The following is a 25,882-nucleotide window of genomic DNA, read 5'->3' as shown; positions in this document are numbered from 1 at the left end:
CTCCACTCTCCGAGAGGGCGCGCGCATCGAGGCACCCTAGGCGGAGTTGATGGGGATCCGGCTCGGGTTGGACCTGCTGCTCACCTCGGCCCTCCGCCGCCCAGGAGTGCTCTGCTGTGCGACTCCCGCGCCGCCCTCAGCCGCCTGAAATCCAACGGCTCAGGTACCCCACTAGTGCGGGACATTTGCTCGCGCATCGAGCGCCTCGCGCACAGAGGCTGCGCCGTGCGTGCATAGTGGGTGCCCGGTCACTGCGGCATCGCCGGCAACGAAGAAGCTGACGACCACGTGACCGCCCCTCATGAACTACCTGCCAGCGATCTGCTCCTTGCGCTGGAGGACGTGCGTGCGGCCATCCACGACCACCGATTTTTGGCGGCAGCGGCGGTAGAGCAAGGACGCCAACCTAATCTGCTCTTCGTTTTCCAGGCCAGAAATCAAGCCTTTTGAACCAAGAACTGCGACAGCCTCATGTGGACCGAAGAATGACGTCACTTTATATGCGTGCTTGTGCTGTGCTCCTGGCGGCTGTAATCGCAAGCGGGGCATTTTGGCGGCAGCGGCGGTAGAGCGAGGACGCCCACCTAATCTGCTCTTACTTCGTTTTCGAGGTCAGTGCACAAACCCTGCTGATGTTCCTGGGGTATCCGTTACATCGACGTTGTGGGGACCATTTCCACCCAACAGCCTTCTGGTCTTTCGCCCTCCCAGGCCAGAAATCAAGCCGTTTGAACCAAGAACTGCGACAGCCTCATGCGGACCGAAGATTAACGTCACTTTATCTGCGTGCTTGCGCTGTGCTCCTGGCGGCTGTAATCGCAAGCGGGGCATTTTGGCGGCAGCGGCGGTAGAGCGAGGACGCCCACCTAATCTGCTCTTCGTTTTCCGGGTGAGTGCGCAAACCCTGCTGATGTTCTTGGGGTATCCGTTACATCGACGTTGTGGGGACCATTCCCACCCAACAGCCTTCTGGTCTTTAGCCCTCCCAGGCCAGAAATCAAGCCGTTTGAACCAAGAACGGCGACAGCCTCATGCGGACCGAAGATTAACGTCACTTTATCAGTGTGCTTGCGCTGTGCTCCTGGCGGCTGTAATCGCAAGCGGGACATTTTGGCGGCAGCGGCTATAGATCGAGGACGCCAACCTAATCTGCTCTTACTTCGTTTTCCGGGTCAGTGCGCAAACCCTGCTGATGTTCCTGGGGTATCCGTTACATCGACGTTGTGGGGACCATTTCCACCCAACAGCCTTCTGGTCTTTCGCCCTCCCAGGCCAGAAATCAAGCCGTTTGAACCAAGAACTGCGACAGCCTCATGCAGACCGAAGATTAACGTCACTTTATCTGCGTGCTTGCGCTGTGCTCCTGGCGGCTGTAATCGCAAGCGGGGCATTTTGGCGGCAGCGGCGGTAGAGCGACGACGCCCACCTAATCTGCTCTTACTTCGTTTTTCAAGTCAGTGCACAAACCCTGCTGATGTTCCTGGGGTATCCGTTACATCGACGTTGTGGGGACCATTTCCACCCAACAGCCTTCTGGTCTTTCGCCCTCCCAGGCCAGAAATCAAGCCGTTTGAACCAAGAACTGCGACAGCCTCATGCAGACCGAAGATTAACGTCACTTTATCTGCGTGCTTGCGCTGTGCTCCTGGCGGCTGTAATCGCAAGCGGGGCATTTTGGCGGCAGCGGCGGTAGAGCGACGACGCCCACCTAATCTGCTCTTACTTCATTTTTCATGTCAGTGCACAAACCCTGCTGATGTTCCCGGGGTATCCGTTACATCGTCGTTGTGGGGACCATTTCCTCCCAGCAGTGTTTCCGTCTTTCGCACTCTCAGGCCAGAAATCAAGCCGTGTGAACCAAGAACTGCTACAGCCTTATGCGGACGGAAGATTGACGTCACTTTATCTGCGTGCTTGCGCTGTGCTCCTGGCGGCTGTTATCGCAAGCGGGGCATTTTGGCGGCAGCGGCGGTAGATCGAGGACGCCCAACTAATCTGCTCTTACTTCGTTTTTCAGGTCAGTGCACAAACCCTGCTGATGTTCCTGGGGTATCCGTTACATCGACGTTGTGGGGACCATTTCCACCCAACAGCCTTCTGGTCTTTCGCCCTCTCAGGCCAGAAATCAAGCCGTTTGAACCAAGAACTGCGACAGCCTCATGCAGACCGAAGATTAACGTCACTTTATCTGCGTGCTTGCGCTGTGCTCCTGGCGGCTGTAATCGCAAGCGGGGCATTTTGGCGGCAGCGGCGGTAGAGCGACGACGCCCACCTAATCTGCTCTTACTTCGTTTTTCAAGTCAGTGCACAAACCCTGCTGATGTTCCTGGGGTATCCGTTACATCGACGTTGTGGAGACCATTTCCACCCAACAGCCTTCTGGTCTTTCGTCCTCCCAGGCCAGAAATCAAGCCGTTTGAACCAAGAACTGCGACAGCCTCATGCAGACCGAAGATTAACGTCACTTTATCTGCGTGCTTGCGCTGTGCTCCTGGCGGCTGTAATCGCAAGCGGGGCATTTTGGCGGCAGCGGCGGTAGAGCGACGACGCCCACCTAATCTGCTCTTACTTCATTTTTCATGTCAGTGCACAAACCCTGCTGATGTTCCCGGGGTATCCGTTACATCGTCGTTGTGGGGACCATTTCCTCCCAGCAGTGTTTCCGTCTTTCGCCCTCTCAGGCCAGAAATCAAGCCGTTTGAACCAAGAACTGCGACAGCCTCATGCAGACCGAAGATTAACGTCACTTTATCTGCGTGCTTGCGCTGTGCTCCTGGCGGCTGTAATCGCAAGCGGGGCATTTTGGCGGCAGCGGCGGTAGAGCGACGACGCCCACCTAATCTGCTCTTACTTCGTTTTTCAAGTCAGTGCACAAACCCTGCTGATGTTCCTGGGGTATCCGTTACATCGACGTTGTGGAGACCATTTCCACCCAACAGCCTTCTGGTCTTTCGTCCTCCCAGGCCAGAAATCAAGCCGTGTGAACCAAGAACTGCTACAGCCTTATGCGGACCGAAGATTGACGTCACTTTATCTGCGTGCTTGCGCTGTGCTCCTGGCGGCTGTTATCGCAAGCGGGGCATTTTGGCGGCAGCGGCGGTAGATCGAGGACGCCCAACTAATCTGCTCTTACTTCGTTTTTCAGGTCAGTGCGCAAACCCTGCTGATGTTCCCGGGGTATCCGTTACATCGTCGTTGTGGGGACCATATCCACCCAGCAGTGTTTCCGTCTTTCGCCCTCTCAGGCCAGAAATCAGGCCGTTTGAACCAAGAACTGCGTCAGCCTCATGCGGACCGAAGATTAACGTCACGTTATCTGCGTGCTTGCGCTGTGCTCCTGGCGGCTGTTATCGCAAGCGGGGCATTTTGGCGGCAGCGGCGGTAGAGCGAGGACGCCCACCTAATCTGCTCTTACTTCGTTTTTCAGGTCAGTGCGCAAACCCTGCTGATGTTCCCGGGGTATCCGTTACATCGTCGTTGTGGGGACCATTTCCACCCAGCAGTGTTTCCGTCTTTCGCCCTCTCAGGCCAGAAATCAAGCCGTTTGAACCAAGAACTCCGACAGCCTCATGCGTACCGAAGATTAACGTCACTTTATCTGCGTGCTTGCGCTGTGCTCCTGGCGGCTGTTATCGCAAGCGGGGCATTTTGGCGGCAGCGGCGGTAGAGCGAGGACGCCCACCTAATCTGCTCTTGCTTCGTTTTCCAGGTCAGTGCGCAAACCCTGCTGATGTTCCTGGGGTATCCGTTACATCGACGTTGTGGGGACCATTTCCACCCAACCGCTTTTTGGTCTTTCGCCCTCCCAGGCCAGAAATCAAGCCGTTTCAACCAAGAACTCCGACAGCCTCATGCGTACCGAAGATTAACGTCACTTTATCTGCGTGCTTGTGCTGTGCTTCTGGCGGCTGTAATCGCAAGCGGGGCATTTTGGCGGAAGCGGCGGTAGAGCGAGGACGCCCACCTAATCTGTTCTTACTTCGTTTTCCAGGTCAGTGTACAAACCCTGCTGATGTTCCTGGGGTATCCGTTACATCGTCGTTGTGGGGACCATTTCCACCCAACAGCGTTTCGGTCTTTCGCCCTCTAAGGCCAGAAATTAAGCCGTTTGAACCAAGAACTCCGACAGCCTCATGCGTACCGAAGATTAACGTCACTTTATCTGCGTGCTTGTGCTGTGCTCCAGGCGGCTGTAATCGCAAGCGGGGCATTTTGGCGGCAGCGGCGGTAGAGCGAGGACGCCCACCTAATCTGCTCTTACTTCGTTTTCCAGGTCAGTGCACAAACCCTGCTGATGTTCCTGGGGTATCCGTTACATCGTCGTTGTGGGGACCATTTCCACCCAACAGCCTTTTGGTCTTTCGCCCTCTCAGGCCAGAAATCAAGCCGTTTGAACCAAGAACTGCGACAGCCTTATGCGGACCGAAGATTAACGTCACTTTATCTGCGTGCTTGTGCTGTGCTCCTGGCGGCTGTAATCGCAAACGGGGCATTTTGGCGGCAGCGGCGGTAGAGCGAGGACGCCCACCTAATCTGCTCTTACTTCGTTTTCCATGTCAGTGCACAAACCCTGCTGATGTTCCCGGGGTATCCGTTACATCGTCCTTGTGGGGACCATTTCCACCCAACAGCCATTTGGTCTTTCGCTCTCCCAGGCCAGAAATCAAGCCGTTTGAACCAAGAATTGCGACAGCCTCATGCGGACCGAAGATTGACGTCACTTTATCTGCGTGCTTGTGCTGTGCTCCTGGCGGCTGTAATCGCAAACGGGGCATTTTGGCGGCAGCGGCGGTAGAGCGAGGACGGCCACCTAATCTGCTCTTACTTCGTTTTCCATGTCAGTGCACAAACCCTGCTGATGTTCCCGGGGTATCCGTTACATCGTCCTTGTGGGGACCATTTCCACCCAACAGCCATTTGGTCTTTCGCTCTCCCAGGCCAGAAATCAAGCCGTTTGAACCAAGAATTGCGACAGCCTCATGCGGACCGAAGATTGACGTCACTTTATCTGCGTGCTTGTGCTGTGCTCCTGGCGGCTGTTATCGCAAGCGGGGCATTTTGGCGGGAGCGGCGGTAGAGCGAGGACGCCCACCTAATCTGCTCTTACTTCGTTTTCCATGTCAGTGCACAAACCCTGCTGATGTTCCTGGGGTATCCGTTACATCGTCCTTGTGGGGACCATTTCCACCCAACAGCGTTGCGGTCTTTCGCCCTCTTAGGCCAGAAATCAAGCCGTTTGAACCAAGAACTGCGACAGCCTCATGCGGACCGCAGGTTGACGTCACTTTATCGGCGTGTTTGTGCTGTGCTCCTGGTGGCTGTAATCGCAAGCGGTGAATTTTGGCGGCAGCGGCGGTAGAGCAAGGACGCCCACCTAATCTGCTCTTACTTTGTTTTCCAGGTCAGTGCGCGAACCCTGCTGATGTTCCTGCGGTATCCGTTACATCGACGTTGCGGGGACCGTTTCCACCCAACAGCAATTCACCTACACGATATTACTATAACTGGTTTCTCACTGATCAGAACATCTCTAGTTCACTGCAGTTATTACATTATTAGGTTTCAAGTGAAGCCAACAGCACACATACATCAGCACCCCCATTTGTGCCTCCGTACAGTCAATGTGCCAGCACGGTCTATTTGGTAGTGTACCAGGCTGGTTACCCAAGGGTCTTTGAAGCCAGACTGAAATGTTATCATATTTTTTCTACGTAAATTCTATTGCTTTCTGAGGCGAAGTAGTTTGAGACATAAGTTGACATTTGATTTTAATTACACATCCTGTGTTCAGTGACTTTTATTCCAGATATGCCCGCGTGGTGCGGTTTTTTGAGACAATGCTGGCTGGATAACGCTGGTATTTCTGCTGAATGGCAGCCTTAATAATGTCGTGTTATAAACCTCTCCTTAACAGAGGTGTGTGCAGGCTTTCGATACCTTTCTTTTCTGGTGGCACATATCGCCCAATAACATGTTAACAATAATTACGATGCCATGACATGCCACACAACAGTAAAGATATTTCCTGGTTGTAATCGCAAGAAATATTTTTTTCTGGCAGTCGTAAACAAAATAGCAGGCTATTTTCATCTCATTTCATTTGGTTTCATAATTCTGCTTGAACTTGAAGAGAATATAGCTAGCAAAGCTGTACAACAAGGTAATTTTTCAGGAAGCCGAAATTTTATGCACAAGCTCTTTCAATGACTCCAATTGCCTCATTTTGCAACCTGTTCCCCCTATCCTCTCTGTCCCCTCACCTCTTTCATTTAATTTGTCCATTCTGCTTCTATCCTTTATTTCCGCTGCCCCAGCTCAGGTGCGTCAGTATTGATAGCAGACACCGGGGCTAGCAAAAATCTTTTCCTTCCTTTTTATTATTATTTAAAATAAAAGAACCACTTACTAATAATACTGTTCTACCATTATATTCGTGAAGAATACTCTCTGTTGATGCCTCTTGCAAACTAAGAGTCAGACTTGCTTACCATATTTCAAACTGTCTTAATCGGGCTGAAAAACATAATTTGCCCTCCATGTGCACACACCACTGTACACCTTAAGTGTTCCATTTTTTTTTCTTTCACGTAGTCAAGGACTGTAATAGCCTTCTTGCCAATGCAGTTCACCACGGTAATCTTGCGAACTTCAAGTGCTTCTTTGATCAAATAATATATGAGCTATACACGAGCTTTGTTCTCATTACAGGCAAGCTCGTTCTTATTGGAATGCGGTAATGTATTGTTACAGAGCAACTTCGATTTGTCCTCAGCATCCTTCCAGACTTCTGCCAACATTGCAACGCCTACAGTTGGTATGGTGGCCTTCATTGAAATGTAGACATCGTGTTTTTAGTGTGGATAGAAAGTTTCGGTTGTTTATTGTAATGCACACTGAAATAAACTACTTTGAAAGTGAACGCAATTCATTGAGCATTACTCTCTGGCAGTGCACATCAGTGCCATCACATGGTCTTCATTACATCAGCGTATGGTGTAAACGTTGCCTAACCGCATTGTGAATTTGTGATACACCGCTTGAAAAGAACCAACAATTGCCCTAATATGTATATGATGAGTGTACACAGGGAAAGTTATACACTTGCACATCAGGCAACAAACATTGCTGAAGTCTGTTGTAGCTTCCTTGTGGAGTGCACGGGGATTGCCAGAACCAATACACATTCAGTGTTATCATGCAGCATTAATGATCCTTTTGCCAAAATACCACTGCCTGTGTGTGATGCTGCCTCCCTGAAATATTGTGCTGAGAGCCACGTTAGCCTTGCATTTCTTGCCTCCTTTGTGCGTTACCTTGCTGCTGTCATGCTTGTGCTTTTCTTGTCATGTTGCTCTTCTTCCTTCTTAGTTGTGGTATCTCCAGCTTCACAGTTTTCATTCTCCTTTGGTTCCTTCGCCTCACCCTCAGACATGTTCATGCTTAATATGCAACTTGCACTAGATAATGCGTGTGTATGTGCACATTAAGATAACAACTAGCATGAAGCGAACAAAGTAAGTGTCTTGCACACTGCATGAAGCTGTTTGTAATGTGGCATAAACTTCCACCTTCACTCTCCACCTCTGCATTCGTCCCGTTCCCTAAGGTTGAGCAGCATATGTGAAGACTTTTTTCCAGGTGACCTGTTCATCTTTCCAGACATTAAACCTTTCTTACTAGGAATGTTCATGCATTAAAAGGAGCTGCCCGTTTCTGCTGCAGGTGCATAACGGTTTCCTTATAATAAATGAATCAGTGGGCTCTGCGTGACAAATTTTGTTTAAACTTCTGCATTCTGGTGTTAACGGCCATCAGACGACCAGTCATCATCATCAACATCAGCCTGACTACGCCCAATTCAGGGCAAAAACCTCTCCTATGTGTATCCATTAAACCATTCCTTTGCCAGCTGCACCCACAGCGCCCACCGTTCCTCGTCCGATATCTATCATTGGGCTCGCGGGCCAACGCGCGGTGATTCTGCATAAAGTTGAGCAGAGCTTCCAGTTGAATAGCGCCGCAGTGCGGTGCCGCAATCGCCTTCACTGCTTCCTTCTGCATGAGTCCATTTTCATTCTGGCGCGAATGCCTGCTTCCGTGAATGAACAGTTACAGAATTTTCGTTTAAGTTGTTTTCTTTATTACTGTTTTTTCATGCGACGAAAATAATTTTTTAAGAGGTAAATTTTCACTATATCATTTTCTCATGCCTTCACTGTGTGGGCGCGCGAAGATTCTCCCCCTTAACGCCGCATGTGCCAATGAAGCAACAGTCAGGGACCACGAAGTAAGCCTCAGTCATAGCTTTTTTTCACGCTAAGCCGCCAAGTTTAGTCGCTTCCTGCGGGTATAGCAGCGCCAGCGTTGCGAAGAATATTGCTTCACGCAGTTGCCGCTAAACTATCTTCACTATTCTTGCCACTATTCGCGTCGCGTTAAGAACCAATGCCCAATCCATATATTCCTTTGCTGGCCAACGCATATGTATGGAGCGATACGCTGAGACCGCAACGCATTTCACTGTTTCGCTCAGCGGCTGTAATACGGGACGCGTACGCACCTACGCGCTGCAGATGCTCGGCTTCAGGCACGCACATCGGTGTTTTATGAACTTCGCGCAAAGTAGCAGACGACAGTATCTATTGTTGTCATACTTTTTTTTCTTTCTTTTCCAATTTCGTCATTCGATTCTGCGTGAACGCGTCTGATCTGATTAAGAAACGTCAAAGCATGAGGGCCGCTAACCCTAACGACAGAATAGAACAAGCAGAGCTATGGAAGTTAATAAATAAGCGCAAGGTAGCCGACATAATTAAGTTTAATAGGGAGAGAATCGAGCATGCTCTAAAGAACCGAGGTAGCCTAAACGCAGTCAAGAGAAAATTAGGCTTAAGGAAAAACCAGATGTATGCGTTAAGAGACAAGGAGGGCAATGTCATTAGCAATATGAATAAGATAGTTAAATTAATCGAAGAGCTCTACACAAATCTACACAGTAGCCATTGTAATCAGAACGTTAATAATAGAGACAGTAGCACACACCAATCCGTCATCACGCCAGTAACGAAAGAGGAAATAAAGCTTTAGGAGCAATGAAAAAGGGAAAAGTAGCTGGTGAGGATCAGGTAACAGCAGATCTGTTGAAAGACGGAGGGGAGATTCTGCTAGAAAAACTAGCCACCCTTTATACGCAATGCCTTATGACCTCGACCGTACCAGAGGCTTGGAAGAACGCAAATATAATCTTAATTCTTAAGAAAGTAGAGGTCAAGGACTTGAAAAACTACAGCCGATCAGCTTACTGTCCGTTGCCTACAAGGTATTTACTAAGGTAATCGCTAATAGAGTCAGGGCAACCTTAGACTTTAATCAACCAAATATGTGTTGTGTTGTGTTGGGTTTATGGCACATAGGCGGCTAAGGCCACCATGCGCCAAACGCAAGGTATAGAAAATTGTCTTGTGCAGGATCTTGTATGACAGAAATCAAGCGGTGGTGCAAAGGACCTAAAATGTTATTTCTCACCATCTAGTGAAGGGAAAAGGCAGAATTTTTTAATTGGCCAATGGTAAAAGCTTTAAAAAAGGTCAGGTAACCTCAGCGGCCATCCTTTGCAGAGGAAGGGAGGAAGGATGTCGAGGCCCTCAACCACTGAAATACACACCTCAGCATTCTTCTCAGGAAGGAGAAAGTGGCTGAGGTGTATCACATAAAAGTGAGGAATTTACAGTTCTTTAAGACAACCACCCTCTTGTAAAACGATAAGAAATGTCATCAATTGCATTATCGCTCAAGAGTAGAACTGGGTGAAATGGAATGCATTGATTATAAAATTGTCTAAAATACTTCTTCCTTAGTTTTTCTAAGTTTGAACACGCGAATAAGATATGGTTTAGTGTGAGCTTGTCTGCGCATCTTTCACAAACAGGTTTGTCTCCTTTTGTAAGTAAGTAGTTGTGTGTCAGGTGTGTGTGTCCTATGCGAAGACGACATAAGATTACTTCAGTGAAACGTTCCTGGTGTCTGCATGACTTCCATTCCCCCAAGGTGGGCTTTATGATGTGTAGTTTGTCGTTGAGTTCATTATCCCACTCTTTCTGCCATTTGTTCTTTAATTTGGTATGTATCAACTTCATGCAGTCCTTAAAAGGTATGTCCACATTTTTATTTCACCATTTTGAGCCCGTACTGCTGCTGCGTCTGCTGTCTCGTTACCCTCTATGCTGACGTGGCTCGGGACTCAACAGAACCTTATCGTATGTCCTTGTGTTGTGAAATTTTCTATTTTGTGTATGATGCTGCCCATTAAGGGTTCAGTTGCATTTCTTGACTGCAGCGCTGTGAGTACGCTCAAGGAATCGGTGTATATTATACTGTATTCGATCTTCTCGTGTATTATTTTGTCCACAGCCATACACACTTCATAGCATTCGGCAGTAAAAATTGATACATAATTTCGTAATCCTACTATATTTTCCCATTTCCCCTATACTACGGCACTTCCAACGTGCATCCCTGTTTTAGAGCCGTCTGTGTAAAACTTCATGTAGCTCGAATATTTTTCTTTCAAAGCCAAGTATTCTTGTAGTAGGTGTTTATGTGGTGTTTGTTTTTTATGAAACTGTATAAGCGTGAAGCCACATGCAGTGGGAGGCCAGTACCATGGTGACAATGGATCGTGTCTCGGGGCAATTTTAGGTAGACTACCTAGTATTCCCAGTTCATGACATGTATCTTCAAAGCTTAATAACAAAGGTCTGATTGATTGTGGTTGATTATTGAACAGTCTTCTAGATGTGCACTTGTTAACTATGGGGTAACAAAGGTGTTTTTGTAAGGGTCACATTTTTAGCACATATGAACAGGTAAGCATTGCTCTTCTCTTTGCAAGAGATGGTTCATTTGTGTCTACATATACACTTTATTGGGGATGTTCTGTATGCACCATTTGATAAACGGAGACCTTGGTTTTGTATAGGATCCACCTTTTTTAGGTATGCTGGTCTTGCAGACCAATACACAATGCATCCATGGTCCAAAGTGGACCGTACTGCAGAGCGGTAGATCTGTAAAAAACATAACCTATCGAACCCCCAATGTTTCCGTGAGAGTATCTTCAGTATATTTAGCGATCGGGAAGCTTTCTTTTTGAGGGTGTTTATTTGGGGTAGGAATGTGAGCTTTCTGTCAAAAGTTATGCCTAGGAATTTATGCTCTTGTTTTACTTATAGAACAGTTTCATTCAAGTGCAAATTGGGATGAATCTGCACGCCTCTTTTCAGTGAAAAAAGAACGGCAACTGTTTTTTGTGGAGAGAACTTAAATCCATTTTGGTCTGCCCAAGTCGCTAGTTTGTTCAGTGTAAGCTGTATCTGTCTTTTGCATGTTGATAAACTGGAAGATGCGCATGAAATTTGAAGGTCGTCAACATATACGGAATACATGATGGACTTTAGAATTATTTTCCATATTGAGTTCATTTTTACAATAAAGAATGTGGTACTTAAAATACAGCCCTGCAATACGCCATTTTCTTGGCTGAATTTTTTCGAAAGCGTGCAACCTAGACGTACTCGAAAGGAACGGTCAGAGAGGAACTCTTCTAGACATTTTAGCATTCTGCCACGGATACCTAGATCCGCGAGGTCACGAAGAATCCCAAACCTTCAGGTGGTGTCGTAAGTTTTTTCCAAGTCAAAAAATATTGCCAGACAATGATGTTTGTGTATGAATGCTTCATTGACTGTGTTTTCAAGACGGATGAGATGATCGTTTGCACAGCATGCTTTTTTAAATCCACATTGATAGATATCAAGAAGTTTTCGCGATTCTAGGATGAACCTTAACCTAATGTTTAGCACAGTTTCAAAACATTTAGCAAGACAACTCGTATGTGCTATTGGCCTGTAACTACCAGCCGAAGTTGGCGGTTTTTCAGATTTCAGAAATGCACAACCACGGTGTTTTTCCACGCCTCTGGCATTTTTCCAGACTGCCATATTTTATTGAAGAATTTCAGAAGAGCTTCTACCGCATCTTCGGAGAGGTGTGCAAGCATTTCATAATAGGATAGGATAGGATAGGATAGGAAAACTTTTATTGAATCATAAGTATTTAGGCGATCAGAAGTCTTCTTGCTTGCTTCGCGTGTCGCTGTCTTCACGCTGCGCTGCAGGGAAGGCTTCTTCAGCAAAGGGTGGTCCCTCAGTCCAGGGCTCCACTGAGTTTGGCTGCATCCCGTGCGTGCTCTACCATCCTCTTTTGGACGGCGAGCTCGCAGCTGACGAGCCGGCTCTCCCAGTGCTCCGCACTCGGGGGTTTGTGTTCTCGGAATGCGTTGTTTCGTTCGCATTCCCATGTTATGTAAAATAGTGTGGGTGTGGCCCCGCACCACGGGCATGTGCCCCTATATTCCGTTGGGAACATCTTGTTGTATATAAAGAGGTTGGGGAAGGAACCTGTTTGTAATCTACGCCAATCTGTTGCCTCCTCCTTGGTTAGTGCTTTATGCGGGGGCGGATATTTATATCTCACCCCTCTGTGATGTTGGAGTAGTTCTGAATAGCTCTCCCCGAGGATCATGGCGCTCAGACCACGGCTCTCCTGCTGCTGTCCGACTCGGAAACAAAAAGCTCGAGCTAGACCATCCGCCGCCTCATTGCCCCTTATGCCCTCGTGCGCAGGTATCCAGATTAAATTATGTTGGACTGTTATGCTCTCTGAGAGGTTGCACTCTCTGAGCACCTTAAGAGCAGCTTTGCTAATTCTGCCCTTCGTATAACTTCGACAAGTCTCTTTTGAGTCCGTGAGAATATTCAATGATTTGTTCTCCCTATATCCTTTTGCTGCCGCCAGCGCCACGGCTAACTCCTCGGCGTCCGTTATACTCCAGATTTCCGTGGATGCCCCGGAGGTTAGTTCCCCATCTTTGTTTACTACCACTGCCGTACCTATGTATTTGCTTCTGCCGCTCGCTACTTCCATAGCGCTTGCGTCCGTGTAGAAGGTGTTATCCTTCCCCGCTAGTGTTCTTTCAATGTGTTCTGCCCTGGCCTTCCTTCTGCCTTCGTGGAGCCTGGGGTCCATGTTCTTTGGAATGGGTCTGACATAAAATGTTTTCCTTATTTCGGTAGGCATGTCTTCGTACCGCTTTGTGTCGATGTATTCGCAGCCTATTCTGTCGAGCAGTGCTCTCCCAGTGTAGGTCCCTCCTAGTCTTTTAATTTGCGATTTTCGTTGCGCTTCCACCAGTTCTAGGAAGGTGTTGTTGACGCCAAGCTGCATGAGCTTTTCGTTGGGTGTGTTTCTTGACAGGTGTAATGCTGTCTTGTATGCTTTCCTTAGAATGGTTTCGATTTCTTCATTAGACGTTTTGGTCCTTACGTGGAAGGGAAGCGAGTACGTAACTCTGCTTACAATGAGGCTGTTGACCAATCTTAGGGTGTCTTCTTCTTTCATCCCATGTCTTCTTTGAGAGACTCTGCTTATCATTCTGCTGACACTTTCTGTTGATTTCTTGAGTAGGGAAATCGTGTGGTCGCATTTCCTACTACCCTGCAGCCACATGCCGAGGATGCGGATCATTTTGCATTCCGGTATGAGTTGTCCTTCGAGAGAGACTTCCAGTTTCGCCTTAGTCTGGTGTCGGCCCACTCTCAGGAGTTCAGACTTTTCTGTAGAACAGTTGAGGCCTCTAGCTGTCACGTAGTCTTCTACGCATCTTGCCGCTTCTTGCAGTGCGGCTTGCTTTTCTTCTAAGGTCCCTCCGGTAGCCCAGACCGTGATATCGTCCGCGTACATCGCGTGTCGGACTCCCTGGATTTGCTCGAGTTTTCTTGCTAGGCCAATCATCGCCAGGTTGAATAATACGGGCGAGATTACGGAGCCTTGGGGCGTACCTCTGCTAGGCGTTGCAAAGATATCGCTCCTTAGTTCTCCTAGGCCTACTGTTGCCGTTCTGTTTGAAAGGAAGTCCTTCACGTAATCGTGTGTTCTCTTCCCGCAGTTCGCGTTGATGAGACCTTCCATGATGGCCTCGTGGCTTACGTTGTCGAAGGCTCCTTTGACATCGAGCGCCATGACCACGTTTTCGCCTTTTCTTGGCATAGTTTCTAAGACCTCCTTCTCGAGCTCTTTATGCTCTTGTTGCATTTCATGCATTTCATAATGCATTTCATAATGCATTTCATAATGGATTTCTTCTGGGCCTGGTACCGTCTGTTTGCCGGCCGAAAGTACTGTGCGGATTTCTTGTAGTGTAATTAATTTATTGTAATATTCATTTGCACTGCCACTGGTCCGCAGTCGTTATTTTTTCAGTTGAGTTCTTGTATTTTAAAAATGATTGTTTGTAGTGTGAGGAGCTCGAAACTGTGCCGAAGTGTACCCCTGGTTTGTCGGCCTGTTCGCTAAAGCTAGTTTGTCTATCCGGAAATGTTAGAAAAAGAATTGTGAAGGGAGAACTGCTACCATTAAGTTTGCGGACTTGTTCCCACATTGGTTTTTATGTAACAGAACTATTTATTGACGATACGTAGTTTTTCCACAAAGTTTCTTCAGCATTGCGACGGATATGTCGTGCTTCTGCTCTCGCCTTTCTAAAATTCATGAAATTGTCGTGTGTGGGGCATCTTCGGAAAGCTCCCCAGGCTTTGTTTTGATTCTTTTTTGCTTCTCTGCAATCTTGGTTATACCAAACCTTGTGGTTTCGGCGTACTACTCCTGACGACTGCGGAATAGCTAGATCTGCAGCCGCAATTATATATGTTGTAAAAATTACATTTATTTTGTCAATGCTAAGATCATCCGAAAATATTTTCTCCAGACAGGCCTTTTCTTGAAATAATGGCCAACCCGCCAAGTGCAGTTTCCAATGGCGTGGTTAAGTTGGAATGATTGGTGGTGGTGATGAAAAGTTTATTATCACTGGAAAGTGATCACTTCCGTATGGGTTATCAAGAACATTTCACTTAAAATCTGTAAAAACGGATGGAGAGCTAAAAGATGAGTCTATGCAACTCACCTTACCTGAGGATGAAGAGCAATATGTGGGTTTGCCTGTATTGAGCAAGCAGACGTTTTTTGCAAAGAATAAAATCTTCTAAAACCCGACCCCTAGTGTCTGTCTGTTCACTCCCCCATAATGGGGAGTGCGCATTAAAATCTCCGACTACCAGATATGGCTCCGGTAACTGATTAAAAAGTGCGTCTAGGTTATAGAGTGTTACTGTGAGGTGTGGTTGAAGATATACTGTGCATATGGTAATTGTTTTAAAGATAATGACAGTGACTGCAACGGCTTCATCATTCATCTGAAGCTTGATTTCATGCGTTGCAACACCGCTCTGAACTACTACAGCAATGCCCCCGAGAGGCTTTTCGCCTGCTCACGGTCATGGCGAAAGACGTGATACTTTTTAAAAATATTTTTGTGTAATGGTCCTAAATTGGTCTCCTGAAGGCACAGTGCCACATGAGACAGAGAATGTAAGAGATCTGTTGCATCACCATAGTTATTTAAACTTCCACGGCAGTTCCAGTGGATAAGAAATGCCATTATATATTTTTAAGAGGATGTATTCTGAACCTCAGGTCCCTCCTTTTTGAGGGCCTGTTATCATGATTTTTTTCTTTTTTCGGTCAAGGGAGCCCCGCCGCCGTTGTGGCCGTGGCGAGCTCTGAGTTGTATCCATTGCCACAGTGGAGGCGCTGGAGTTCCGCGGGGAACCCACGGGCAGGGAGATGGTGGACTTCTCCCGAACGGGGGAAGCCTTTCGGGCTGCCGACTTGGTGACCGGCGGGCCCGTTTGCGGGGGTGGCATAGCAGCTTTTGCTGCATCTGCCAGGGGGGCGGATCGCCCTGCCTCAACCTCTCTTAGCGTGTGCTGGGCAGGTGCCGAAGGCCGCTGCGATGCGCAGCGCCCGCGCACCACATCGGCGAAGTTTGTGTGAGGTGTGATGGAGAAAGTGCCATGTGACATCGCATAACGCCTTCTGTCTTTATTGTAAATATTTCTTTTTTTTCTTCCACGCAGGACAACACCTTGAATAAGCAGCGTGGTCGCCTTCGCAGTTTGCACAGCGTGGCGCGGCATCGCAGTCGTCTGATCGGTGGTCATTTGAGGCACATTTAGCACAGGTGTTACGGCCGCGGCAACTTTGTGAGCCGTGACCGAACTTCTGGCACTTCAAACAGCGTCTAGGGTTGGGTATATATGGGCGAACGAGCCTACCTCGATTTACTCGGGTAGGGTGCAAGAGGCAAACGTCAGGACCAGGTGTTTTGTCGAAATTTCTTTGTTGTCTTTGACGATTGTAATTCTATGGACGTTGGTTACATTTTGCGGAGAAAGTCCTTCAAGCATCTCTTCCTCTGTTAGGTGCAGAAAGCCATTGTCTGAGATGACACCACGTACTGTGTTCAATGACCTGTGTGGTGTGACAGAGACAGGAATATCGCCAAAATTTTCAATGTTTGCAAGCTTTGATATTTGAGTAATGTCGAGCAGTTCGAGCAGGAGGTCACCACTAGCCAACTTGTGACTTTGTACTCAGGGCCCAAGGAATCTTTAAGAACTCTTGAAACAAGGAACGGGAATATTTGGCTGGCTTTTCTGTTTCTTTACTGTGGACGATGTGGTACATCGGAAAAGTTCTCTTCTTTTTGTTGAAAAACTGGGATCTGACATCGGTCCGCCCCCTTTTTTGATGGCGATCTTTAGTAAGCAGAGAGGAAGCCATAAAAAATTTTGTTCTTCAGCCATTGTGCTAACCACCCACCATGGAGCCCAACAAGGCGACGGGACAGGAACTTTACAACAAGCCCTGCCCACGCCAGCTGTACACCACTGCTATAACCAAATATAACGCAACTAAGGGTGGTTGGCCACACAAGGTTAAACTTAGCCGCCTATGAAAAGTGAAAAAATCGAGAAGGGAGGAGGAGACAGGAAAGTTCTAAGAAAGATGATAGGAAAGTGAAAGACGCAGGGGAGGACAGGAAAATGCGACTGCCGATTTTCGCCGGTCGGGTGAGGCCGGAGATGCCGTCTACAGGAAGATCGGGCCAAAGTGGTGTGTTGCCTCCGCCGAGGGGCCTTAAAGATCCAAACGCACAGCATCGGCTCAACAACCAGGATCCCCTTTTCCCCGGACACGGCGATGACACGCACGGCGAAGCGCGGGTGCTCGGATCCGTGGTAATGCACTGTTCACCATCATTTCCCAGCGGGGATGTTCCTGCGGATGCTCGGGAACCCGTGGTGTCGCCACTCACCAACGCCTGCGAGCTGCAGACACCTCCCTGCGGGGGTAATCAACCAAATGATCAGGGAGGATTTCGTAAAGGATATTCCACAATCGATCATATTCACCCTATCTATCAGATGATAGAGAAATGTGCAGAATATAATCAACCCCTGTATATAGCCTTCATTGATTATGCGAAAGTATTCGACTCACTCAGTGGAAACCTCAGCAGTCATATATACATTGTAGAATCAAGGTGTAGATGAACGTTATTATGTCAATATACTGGAAGATATATATAAGAACTGTACAGCTACCATTGCCCTCCATAAAGTCAGCAATAAAATTCCAATAAGGAAGGGCGTCATGCAAGGAGACACGATCTCGCCAATGCTGTTCACCGCATGTTTACTGGAAGTATTCCGATGCCTTAATAGGGAGCAGTTGGGGATAACAGTTAATGAAGAATACCTAAATAATCTGCGAATAGCTGATGACATTGCCTTGCTGAGTCGCTAAGGAGTTGAACTGCTAATCATGATCAATGAGTTAGACAGACAGTGTAGTACTGTGGGTCTCAAAATTAATAAGCAGAGAACCAAAGTAATGTTCAGCAAGGGAACATAATAATTGTTTTTTTTTTGGGGGGGGGGAACAGGAAATGGCGCAGTGTCTGTCTCATATATCGTTGGACATCTGAACCGCGCTGTAAGGGAAGGGATAAATGAGGGAGTGAAAGAAGAAAGAAAGAGAGAGATGCCATAGTGGAGGGCTCCGGAATAATTTCGACCACCTGGGGATCTTTAACGTGCACTGAAATCACACAGCACACGGGCGCCTTAACGTTTTGCCCCCATAAAAACGCAGCCGCCGCGGTCGGGTTCGAGCCCGGGAACTCCGGTTCAGTAGCCGAGCGCTCTAACCACTGAGCCACCGCGGCAGGTAGCAAGGGACGAGCAGCTCACAATTGGCAACGAGGTGCTGGAAGTGGTAAAGGAATACGTCTGCTTAGGGCAGGTAGTGACAGCTGATCGGCATCATGAGAGGGAAATAACTAGAAGGGTAAGAATGGGGTGGAGCGCATATGGCAGGTGCTCTCAGATCATCAATAGCAAGTTACCAATATCCCTAAAAAAAGTGTACAACAGCTGTATATTATTCGTACTCACCTACAGGGCAGAAACGTGGAGGCTAACGAAAAGGGTTTAACTTAAGTTAAGGACAGTACAGCGGGCCATGGAAAGGAAAATGTTAGGTGTAACGTTAAGAGACCGGAAGCGGGCACATTGGGTCAGGAAACAAACGCGTGTTAACGACATCCTAGTCGAAATGAAGAGGAAGAGATGGGCTTGGGCAGGGCATGTACTGAGAAGGCAAGATAACCGCTAGTCCTTAAGGGTAACGGAATGGATTCCAAGAGAAGGCAAGCGTATGAGGGGCCGGCAGAAGGTTAAGTAGGCGGATCAGATTAGGAAGTTTGCAGGCATAGGGTGGGCGCAGCTGGCCAAGGACAGGGTTAACTGGAGAGACATGGGAGAGGCCTGCCCGTGACCTTCAGTGAGTATAGTAAGGATGATGATGATGATAACCTTGGCAGCGCCCCTATGTACGCGTCACGGGTACGCCCCGCTCTGGACATATCGGTGATTATCGAGAATAGGGCCCCAGGACGGTAAGGGGACAATGAATTTAACAGTGCACATTATGCATGAATACATCAGAAGTAAATGGGAACTACCATTTAAAAGGAATAAGAAAGGCGCTACTCGGTATAATAATATACAATGCAGAGCAGCGACTTGCACGAAAGCAGATGCAATAAGTGCTCCTGTAAAAAGTGAAAAAATACTCGAAGAACGCCGTGCACAAATTGCCGTTGGAGCCGATTTCCCCGTCTCTGTCGTGCAGAATGCATTTGCAAGCAGCGCTTAAACATGCCAAAATAAACCCGCCATATCTAAAGAAAATTGCCGCAAGACGTTTTGTGAAAGCGCCTGAATAATAAAGAAGAACACTTCGCTACACAGGTTAGATGTAAATGTAAACAATACAGAAGATTTTTTCAACTGAAGCTAAAGAAATTACGCTTTAATTGTTTTCTTTCCTACTATTAGCCCCAGATGAGCTACACGTGGAAAATTGGTTTCTGGGGAAAGGAGGTGCCGCATTATTTGTCTCATATATCGGCGGACGCCTGAACCGCGCCGTAAGGGAAGGGGTAAAGGAGGGAATGAAAGATGAAAGGAAGGAAGAGGTGCCGTAGCGGAGGGCTCCTAAAATAATTTCGACCACCCGGGGATCTTTAACGCGCACTGACATCGCGCAGCACACGAGCGCCTTAGCGTTTCGCCTCCATCGAAACGCAGCCACCGCAGTCGGGTTCGAACCCCAGATCTCTGGATCAGTAGCCGAGAGTCTTAACCACTGAGCCACCGCGGCGTGGTACACGTGGAAAATTGGCTCTTGAGGAAAAGAAATGGCGCCGTAACTGTCTCCAACGTCGTCATTGTGAGCTCCTCCTCTTGTGTACGCGTCTTGTTCGGCTGGCTTCTCTCCTGCTACCATGCACCAGCTAGCCGAGCAAGCTACGCTTCTACAGTGCCTCACATATTTCCGTGGACAATCGAAACGCGCCGCAAGAGAAGGGATAAAGGAAGGAGTGAACGAAGATAGGAAGAAAGAGGTGCTGTAATGGAGGGCTTCAGAATAATTTCGAACACCCGGGGATCTTAACGTGCACTGACATCGCACAGCCCACGGCACCTTTTGGCGTATCCCTTCTGTCTCGCCGCCGCGGCCGGGTTCGAACCCGCAAACTCCGGCTCTGTAGCCCAGCGCCGTAACCACTGAGCCACAGCGAAGGGTATCTACAAAGTGCAAAAGCCGTTTAGCAACAGTTTTTTCCCGATCCATCTCCGTAATTAGTTCATGATTGAACTGCGCGAAAGAAACGGGGACCAAGAAGAAACACGTACACACACATAGCGCAGACTTCCAACTTTTAATTCGAAAAACGCCTCGAGCATTCTTTTTATGCACACCTAATCACCACATGACACAGCCAGGAACCAACACAGCAGACAAGTTTAACAATTTATATTGTACGCATATTTAGGTACGTTGATAATTATCTTGTGATGGTATACCTCTCTGCTAGATCTAGTCTGCCTGAATTGGTGGGTAGCGTCCTCAATGTTTTCAAGTGTGAAAGAAAAGGGCTTAATATCACTCATGAATTGCCGAAGGGTAACCAAATTCAGTTTCTGGATATCAATTTAGAATTTACGCCTTCACATATCTGTTGGTCCTACAATAACAATAATTGGTTTTTTGGGGAAAGGAAACGGCGCAGTATCTGTCTCATATAACTTTGGACACCTGAACCGCGCCAAGGAAAGGGATATAGGAGGGAGTGAAAGAAGAAAGGAATAATTTTGACCACCTGGGGATCTTTAACGCGCACTAACATCGCACAGCACACGGGCGCCTTAGCGTTTTTCCTCCATAAAAACGCAGCCGCCGCGGTCGGGTTCGAACCCGGGAACTCCGGATCAGTAGTCGAGCGCCCTAACCACTGAGCCACCGCGGCGGAGTTGGTCCTACAACCCCAGAATGAACAAGCAGTTTCTACCCTATGACAGTGCCCATTCAAAGTTGGTAAAAAGAGCGATCGTTCACCTTGCCTGCCGTTCCGCCCTAGAAAAGTCATGTAAGCATAAAATGAGTTCAAGTCTTAAGCTCCAGATTGACAGAATGTATGATGCTGGGTATCCCCGGCAACTGATAACCTGTGTTTGTGAAAGCTTGCTACAGACGATAAAGAGTACGAACCGCCAAGTGACCGAACAACATAAAAGCCTGTGTGTGCCATGCCTTACGTGCACCGAGTGTCACACAATTTAAAAAAAGTGGCAGGAAGATACAGTGTCCAGCTTGTGTTTGCGGCGCCGTGTAAGCTCGCTAAAGTCTGTGCTATCATGAACAGGGACAATAGAAAGCAAAAATGCACCTTAAATCACAGCCTTAAGTACACAGACTGTACCACAGCAGTTATCTATCAGGTTCCTTTATCCTGTGGGAAGACGTACATCGGCCAAACGGGGCGATGTTTTAACGAGAGGGCGGTTGAACACGTTCGCAACCTGTCTACCAATTCAGGAGGAAATTTAGCCTTACATTGCAAGAAGTGCAAAAAAAGTGATTGCCACCCGTTTCTAGAAAGTACTAAGTTCCTCGCTACAGCTAGAACAAAGACAGAAAGGGAAATAATTGAGGCCTTCTTAATCGCAAAGAATACGAACAATTGCGTGAGCACTCCATCCATTCTGCTTTCAGATGAAGAAATCTCGTTTTTAGAAGGTAATTTCAGAAATGTTTCGGGACATTTCCTTTTTCTCATCGGCATATCTGATTATTGTTCGTTCCTTTTTATCGGAAGTCTCGTCTGTAAGTTTTATCCGTGTGGTGTGAGTGTGCAGTTGTGCGTGTTCGAAGTCTTCCAACTCGCAGCTGCTGAGGTCCACCGAAGTGCGAGCCCCTCACTTTGCAGCCACGTGTCTGGAGTAGACTTCGCGTGAAGCAGCGATGGTGTCGCTCACCGCCAGCTTCTTGAAGAGGCGCAAGTAGCGTCTGCTACAGAGCCTCTTCATTACTTTATCGTTGTTGGGGTCCCAAGAGCCGAGCGCTCCAACAACGATTGCCTCGACGCTGACCCGCTGGAACTTTCGCAGCAGGTATTGGCGCACGGGTTCTTACTTGGCGACCTTACTCTCCCGTGCCGCATCGAAGGCGGTTCTGCGATTGTCAAAGGGGCAAGTGACGTCGATGACGATCGCCGACTCCCCTCGCGCCAGAACGAGGTCTGGCCTGAGGTTAGTCGATCCCACGGGACGGTTCTCGTGGGTGATTGTGAATCGCTTCCCAGCGGCCGTTTTCAGCCGGTTCACGATTTTGTTGTGCCGGTCCGTGTAGGCAGCACTCTGACGCATGCAGTGGCAGAGCACGTGGGGTAGGGTTTCCTGGTTGTGCCCGCACGCTCTGCACCGCTGGTCGCTTGCACGTGCCCACGGCCTGGCCCCGTTGAGTGGCAGGAGGTTCAACCTTGCCCTGTGAAGGAAACGTCAGTCACAGAAACGGGTGAAAAGACCTGAACGCATGAAGTGAGAGCTGCTGGGATCGGCGGCGACGCACTCCATCACTTTCCCCTGGTTGGGTTTCTGTTGGAGAGAGTGATTTCGTGCGGCCGTGGCGATCGAGCGCAGCTTCTTCACGACCTTCGTTCGGTGCTTCGGCGCCAGAGTCACGTCGGCGCAGGTGATGTGGGGTCCATCTTCCCGCATTTCCCACGTGACCTCGAGACGCCGGGACGCCTTTCGCGCCTCCGTCCATACGGACTTGAGCTGCGAGGCCCGCGCCCTGAAGTCTCCCTCCGTCTCCCCGCTGAGGTAGGCTGCGACGTCCGCCTCGGTGACTTCTCGTCCCAGTCTCTTGGTGGTGATCTCGGTGACGGCTCGCTTCGCCAGGTCTCGAACCTCTGCGTCTGGAGAGGAAAGGAGTTTAAAAGCGCTGTCGATGCGGCAGATGTCGCTCAGCTCCGCTGCCAGGGGAATTCCCGCCGTGCCCGCTGCTGCGCTGCCGTAGATGTAGTCGTTGCTGGCGTTTGCTGGAAGGTAAAGAGTTCTTTTGATTAGTGGTCGCAGGGCTTCGTCGAGGCGCTCCCACTCTGCCTTCCCCAACAACCCGCACCGCATGGAGAAGTTGAGCGCTGGATATACGAATGTTTTGACAGCGTCCAACCTCTGCCACGGGGCGAGCATCGAGGTCAGCAGGCGGCGGCCTATGCCGATGGCGTCGTCGACGGTCGCGGTGTCCGGGAACACGCTGAATCCGACGGGGCGTCCTAGAAAAGATTGGGACTCGAAGTCGTTGATCGTTGGTATGGCCGTCCCGTTGATTTCGAAGACTGTCGGCCTGGTTCCGACGGGCGTCCGGCCGCTGAGGTGCAGGGTCTTGCATTTTCCGGGGTTGAGTTGAAGTCCCAACCTGGAAGAGAGGGCTGTTACTTTGTCGATCCGGGCTTGAAGTTCTTCCGGGCTGTTGGCCAGCGGGGTCAGGTCGTCGGCGTAGGCCAGGATGTTGTGTTGTCGCTCGTCTCTTTGAACTTCTCGTAGCACTGGATCGATGACCAGGTTGAAGAGTAGTCCGCTGAGGGGGCAGCCTTGGCGAATTCCGGCAGAGATGTCGATGGACTGCGTTGCTCCGTCCTTTGCCACGATGCGGGTGGTGTTGTCGCGGTACAGGTCGGCTACGATGGCGCAGAAGTCGTCTCTGGCGCCGGCTCCTCGCAGGGCGTCGACGATGGCGTTGTGGGCGACGGAGCCGAAGGCGTTGGCGAAGTCCAGGAACGCCACGCAGAGCTCCCCACGGCCGGCCCGCGCCGCGTCAAGGCGCTCCTGCAGCACGAAGTTGTGCTCGAACACCCCGTCGTGCGGCAGGAACCCCTTTTGGCAGCACGAGAGGGTCTCGTGCTCTTCGAACCAACGCTGCAGCCTGGACGCTAGGCAGCCGGCGTACAGCTTCGCAATCGTCGAGCCGAGGGCGATGGGGCGCCAGTTGCCGATGTCTTGCTCCTCTCCCTTCTTGTGGATCAGTACCGTCCGGGACTCCTTCCATTCTTGGGGCACTCTCTGGAACTTGACGCAGGTGTTGAATACGGCGGTCAAGAACTTGGCTTCCGGGTCGGTGGCTTTCCAGTGTTGGTAGGTGATGCGGTCGTTCCCGGGGGCGCTGTTCTCACACTTGCGGAGCTTCCTGAGGACTTCTTCTTCTGTGAATGCGTCGAGGGGGAATTTCGCCGGTTCGATGCAGCTGGTCTTGTCTAGGAGGATGGTCGTGTCTACCTCCTTGGGTCCCCACGTGGCCGTGAAATGGTCTTGGATGTCTTGCAGCGGGACCGGGCAGAGCGAAGATTCGCCTTCCACGATCAGGCGTACCGCTCGGCGGCGATTCCTGCGGTAGAGTCTCTGAATCTGTTGAGCGTTTTCGGGGTTGACCGGTTGGCGCGGCTTACCTCCGGCCGGAGCCGTCGGCAGCTTTACCTCCCTCGCAACCTCCGCGATGGCCTCCTGCAAAACGGAAAGGAAGTCATCCCAACCCTGATCAGAAACAGGCTCCCGCAGCGAATGCCGGAGGCGCCTGGCGTGCTCGGCGAGAACTCCGTTGTCCTCGGTCAGGTTTGCCAGGGGGTCGGTGGTTGCTTCGTCCCCGGCGCCGTCGTTGTCGTCGTCAGTTCGTCTTGCCGCAGGGTCGGTGGCTTCCTCGTCTTCGTGGCCGCCGTCTTCCTCTTCTAGTTGCTGCGTCGGGCTCTCCTCTTCGTCCGCGGGAGTTGGGATCGGCGACTCTTCCCGGGCGGGTGCTTCGCTTTGCGTTGAGATGATGACGTCGGGCTCTATCGGTGACGGGGCGATGTCCGTTGCTGGTGCGGGGCTTGGTGGCTCGTCGGCTGCTTCGAAGATACCTAGAGAAAGAGAGTGCGTTAGTAACGGTGACGGTGTTCTTGGTGGAGGCGAGTCTGTGGGCTCCGTTTCCGGGAGGGAGTCTTCAGATGACGTCGGCGAGCGGCGTGTCCTCGGGCGAGTTGCTGTTGACGGCCCGGGACGGGGCGGCAGAGCCTCGGAAGCCGCTTTCTTGCGGTGCCACATGTGGTGATTGTTCAATCCCTTTTTTGTGGTAAAAGACATTGCACACTCAGAGCACTTGTGGCGATGGTCCACAGGAGCGGTCTCCTCGAACCTCCCTCCAGCGAGGCATCCGTGCAGAGTCGGACGAAGGCCAATATCCTTCTCGCACAAGGTGCAGAAGTATATGACCCGGTCGACGCGCACGCCATGGTCGCTTTCCAGGTGTCGAAGGAGGGAGTGCCGCCTGGACGTCCACGTGACCGGGGCATACGCGGTAGCGCATCCCTTCTCGGTGCATCGGAACGTGCGCGCCAGCGGAAAACACACCGTGAGCGTGCTTCCCTCGAGACGCGGCTGCGATCCGGGTCGACTTGGGCTGGAGGTGGTGCTTGATGCTGGCGATGCCATCCTGTGGAAGCAAGAATGATAGAAGCCGTTCGGGCGTTTAGCTACAAAGAGGGATGTCCCTCAGAGCGGCGACGCCGGTCCCGAACACGTGGCTTCCTTCCCCCCTAGTAGCAGGCAGTCCCCGGCGGCAGAGTAAGGAGGAGAGAAACAAGGGTGGTGGTTAGAGATAGAAAGGGTTAGCAATCAAGCTGAGTGTTAGGCCAAGCTTGTTAGAACGTGCCTGCCGCGAGCGAGAAAGACGGGCAAATGGCGACACAAATTTGCAGAAAAGTGAGAGCCCCGCAGGCGAGCAAGCCACGAGAGAGAAAAAAAAAAGTAGCCTGGGGGCACGCCACGAGAGGAAGAGAGAACAGAACTAGTGGAAGAGAGACTGCTAAATTACGTGCACACTTCTCGTCGCTACGACGAGCAAAAAGAGAAAACCTTAGAGGTAAAAAATAGAGAGATTTATCGTGCACACTTGCTCATGCAACAATTGGGCATGCAAGATGATCCGGCCAGACAGCAGGAACCGAGTCGCCAGGTGAGGGCCAAAGCTCGAAGAGAAC

At 49.8% G+C, this 25,882-nt stretch overlaps 1 protein-coding gene and 1 pseudogene across 1 annotated transcript; both read right to left on the bottom strand.

Annotated features, from left to right (window-relative positions):
* Window positions 1-21,622: 21,622 nt before the first annotated feature.
* On the bottom strand, window positions 21,623-23,063 carry LOC144134850 (uncharacterized; annotated as a pseudogene).
* Window positions 23,064-23,083: 20 nt separating this feature from the next.
* On the bottom strand, window positions 23,084-25,530 carry LOC144134013 (uncharacterized). The gene is made up of 2 exons (XM_077667031.1): window positions 23,211-25,530; window positions 23,084-23,146 (listed from the first exon to the last, which is right to left on the bottom strand). The coding sequence occupies exons 1-2, from the start codon at window positions 25,332-25,334 to the stop codon at window positions 23,084-23,086; spliced, it is 2,187 nt and encodes a 728-aa protein (XP_077523157.1). The 5' UTR covers window positions 25,335-25,530.
* Window positions 25,531-25,882: the final 352 nt, after the last annotated feature.

Source organism: Amblyomma americanum, chromosome 5 (assembly GCF_052857255.1).
Source record: "Amblyomma americanum isolate KBUSLIRL-KWMA chromosome 5, ASM5285725v1, whole genome shotgun sequence".
Classification (NCBI taxonomy): domain Eukaryota; kingdom Metazoa; phylum Arthropoda; class Arachnida; order Ixodida; family Ixodidae; genus Amblyomma; species Amblyomma americanum.
Note: the sequence above shows the minus strand (reverse complement) of the source record. Positions and strands in the feature narration are given on the sequence as shown.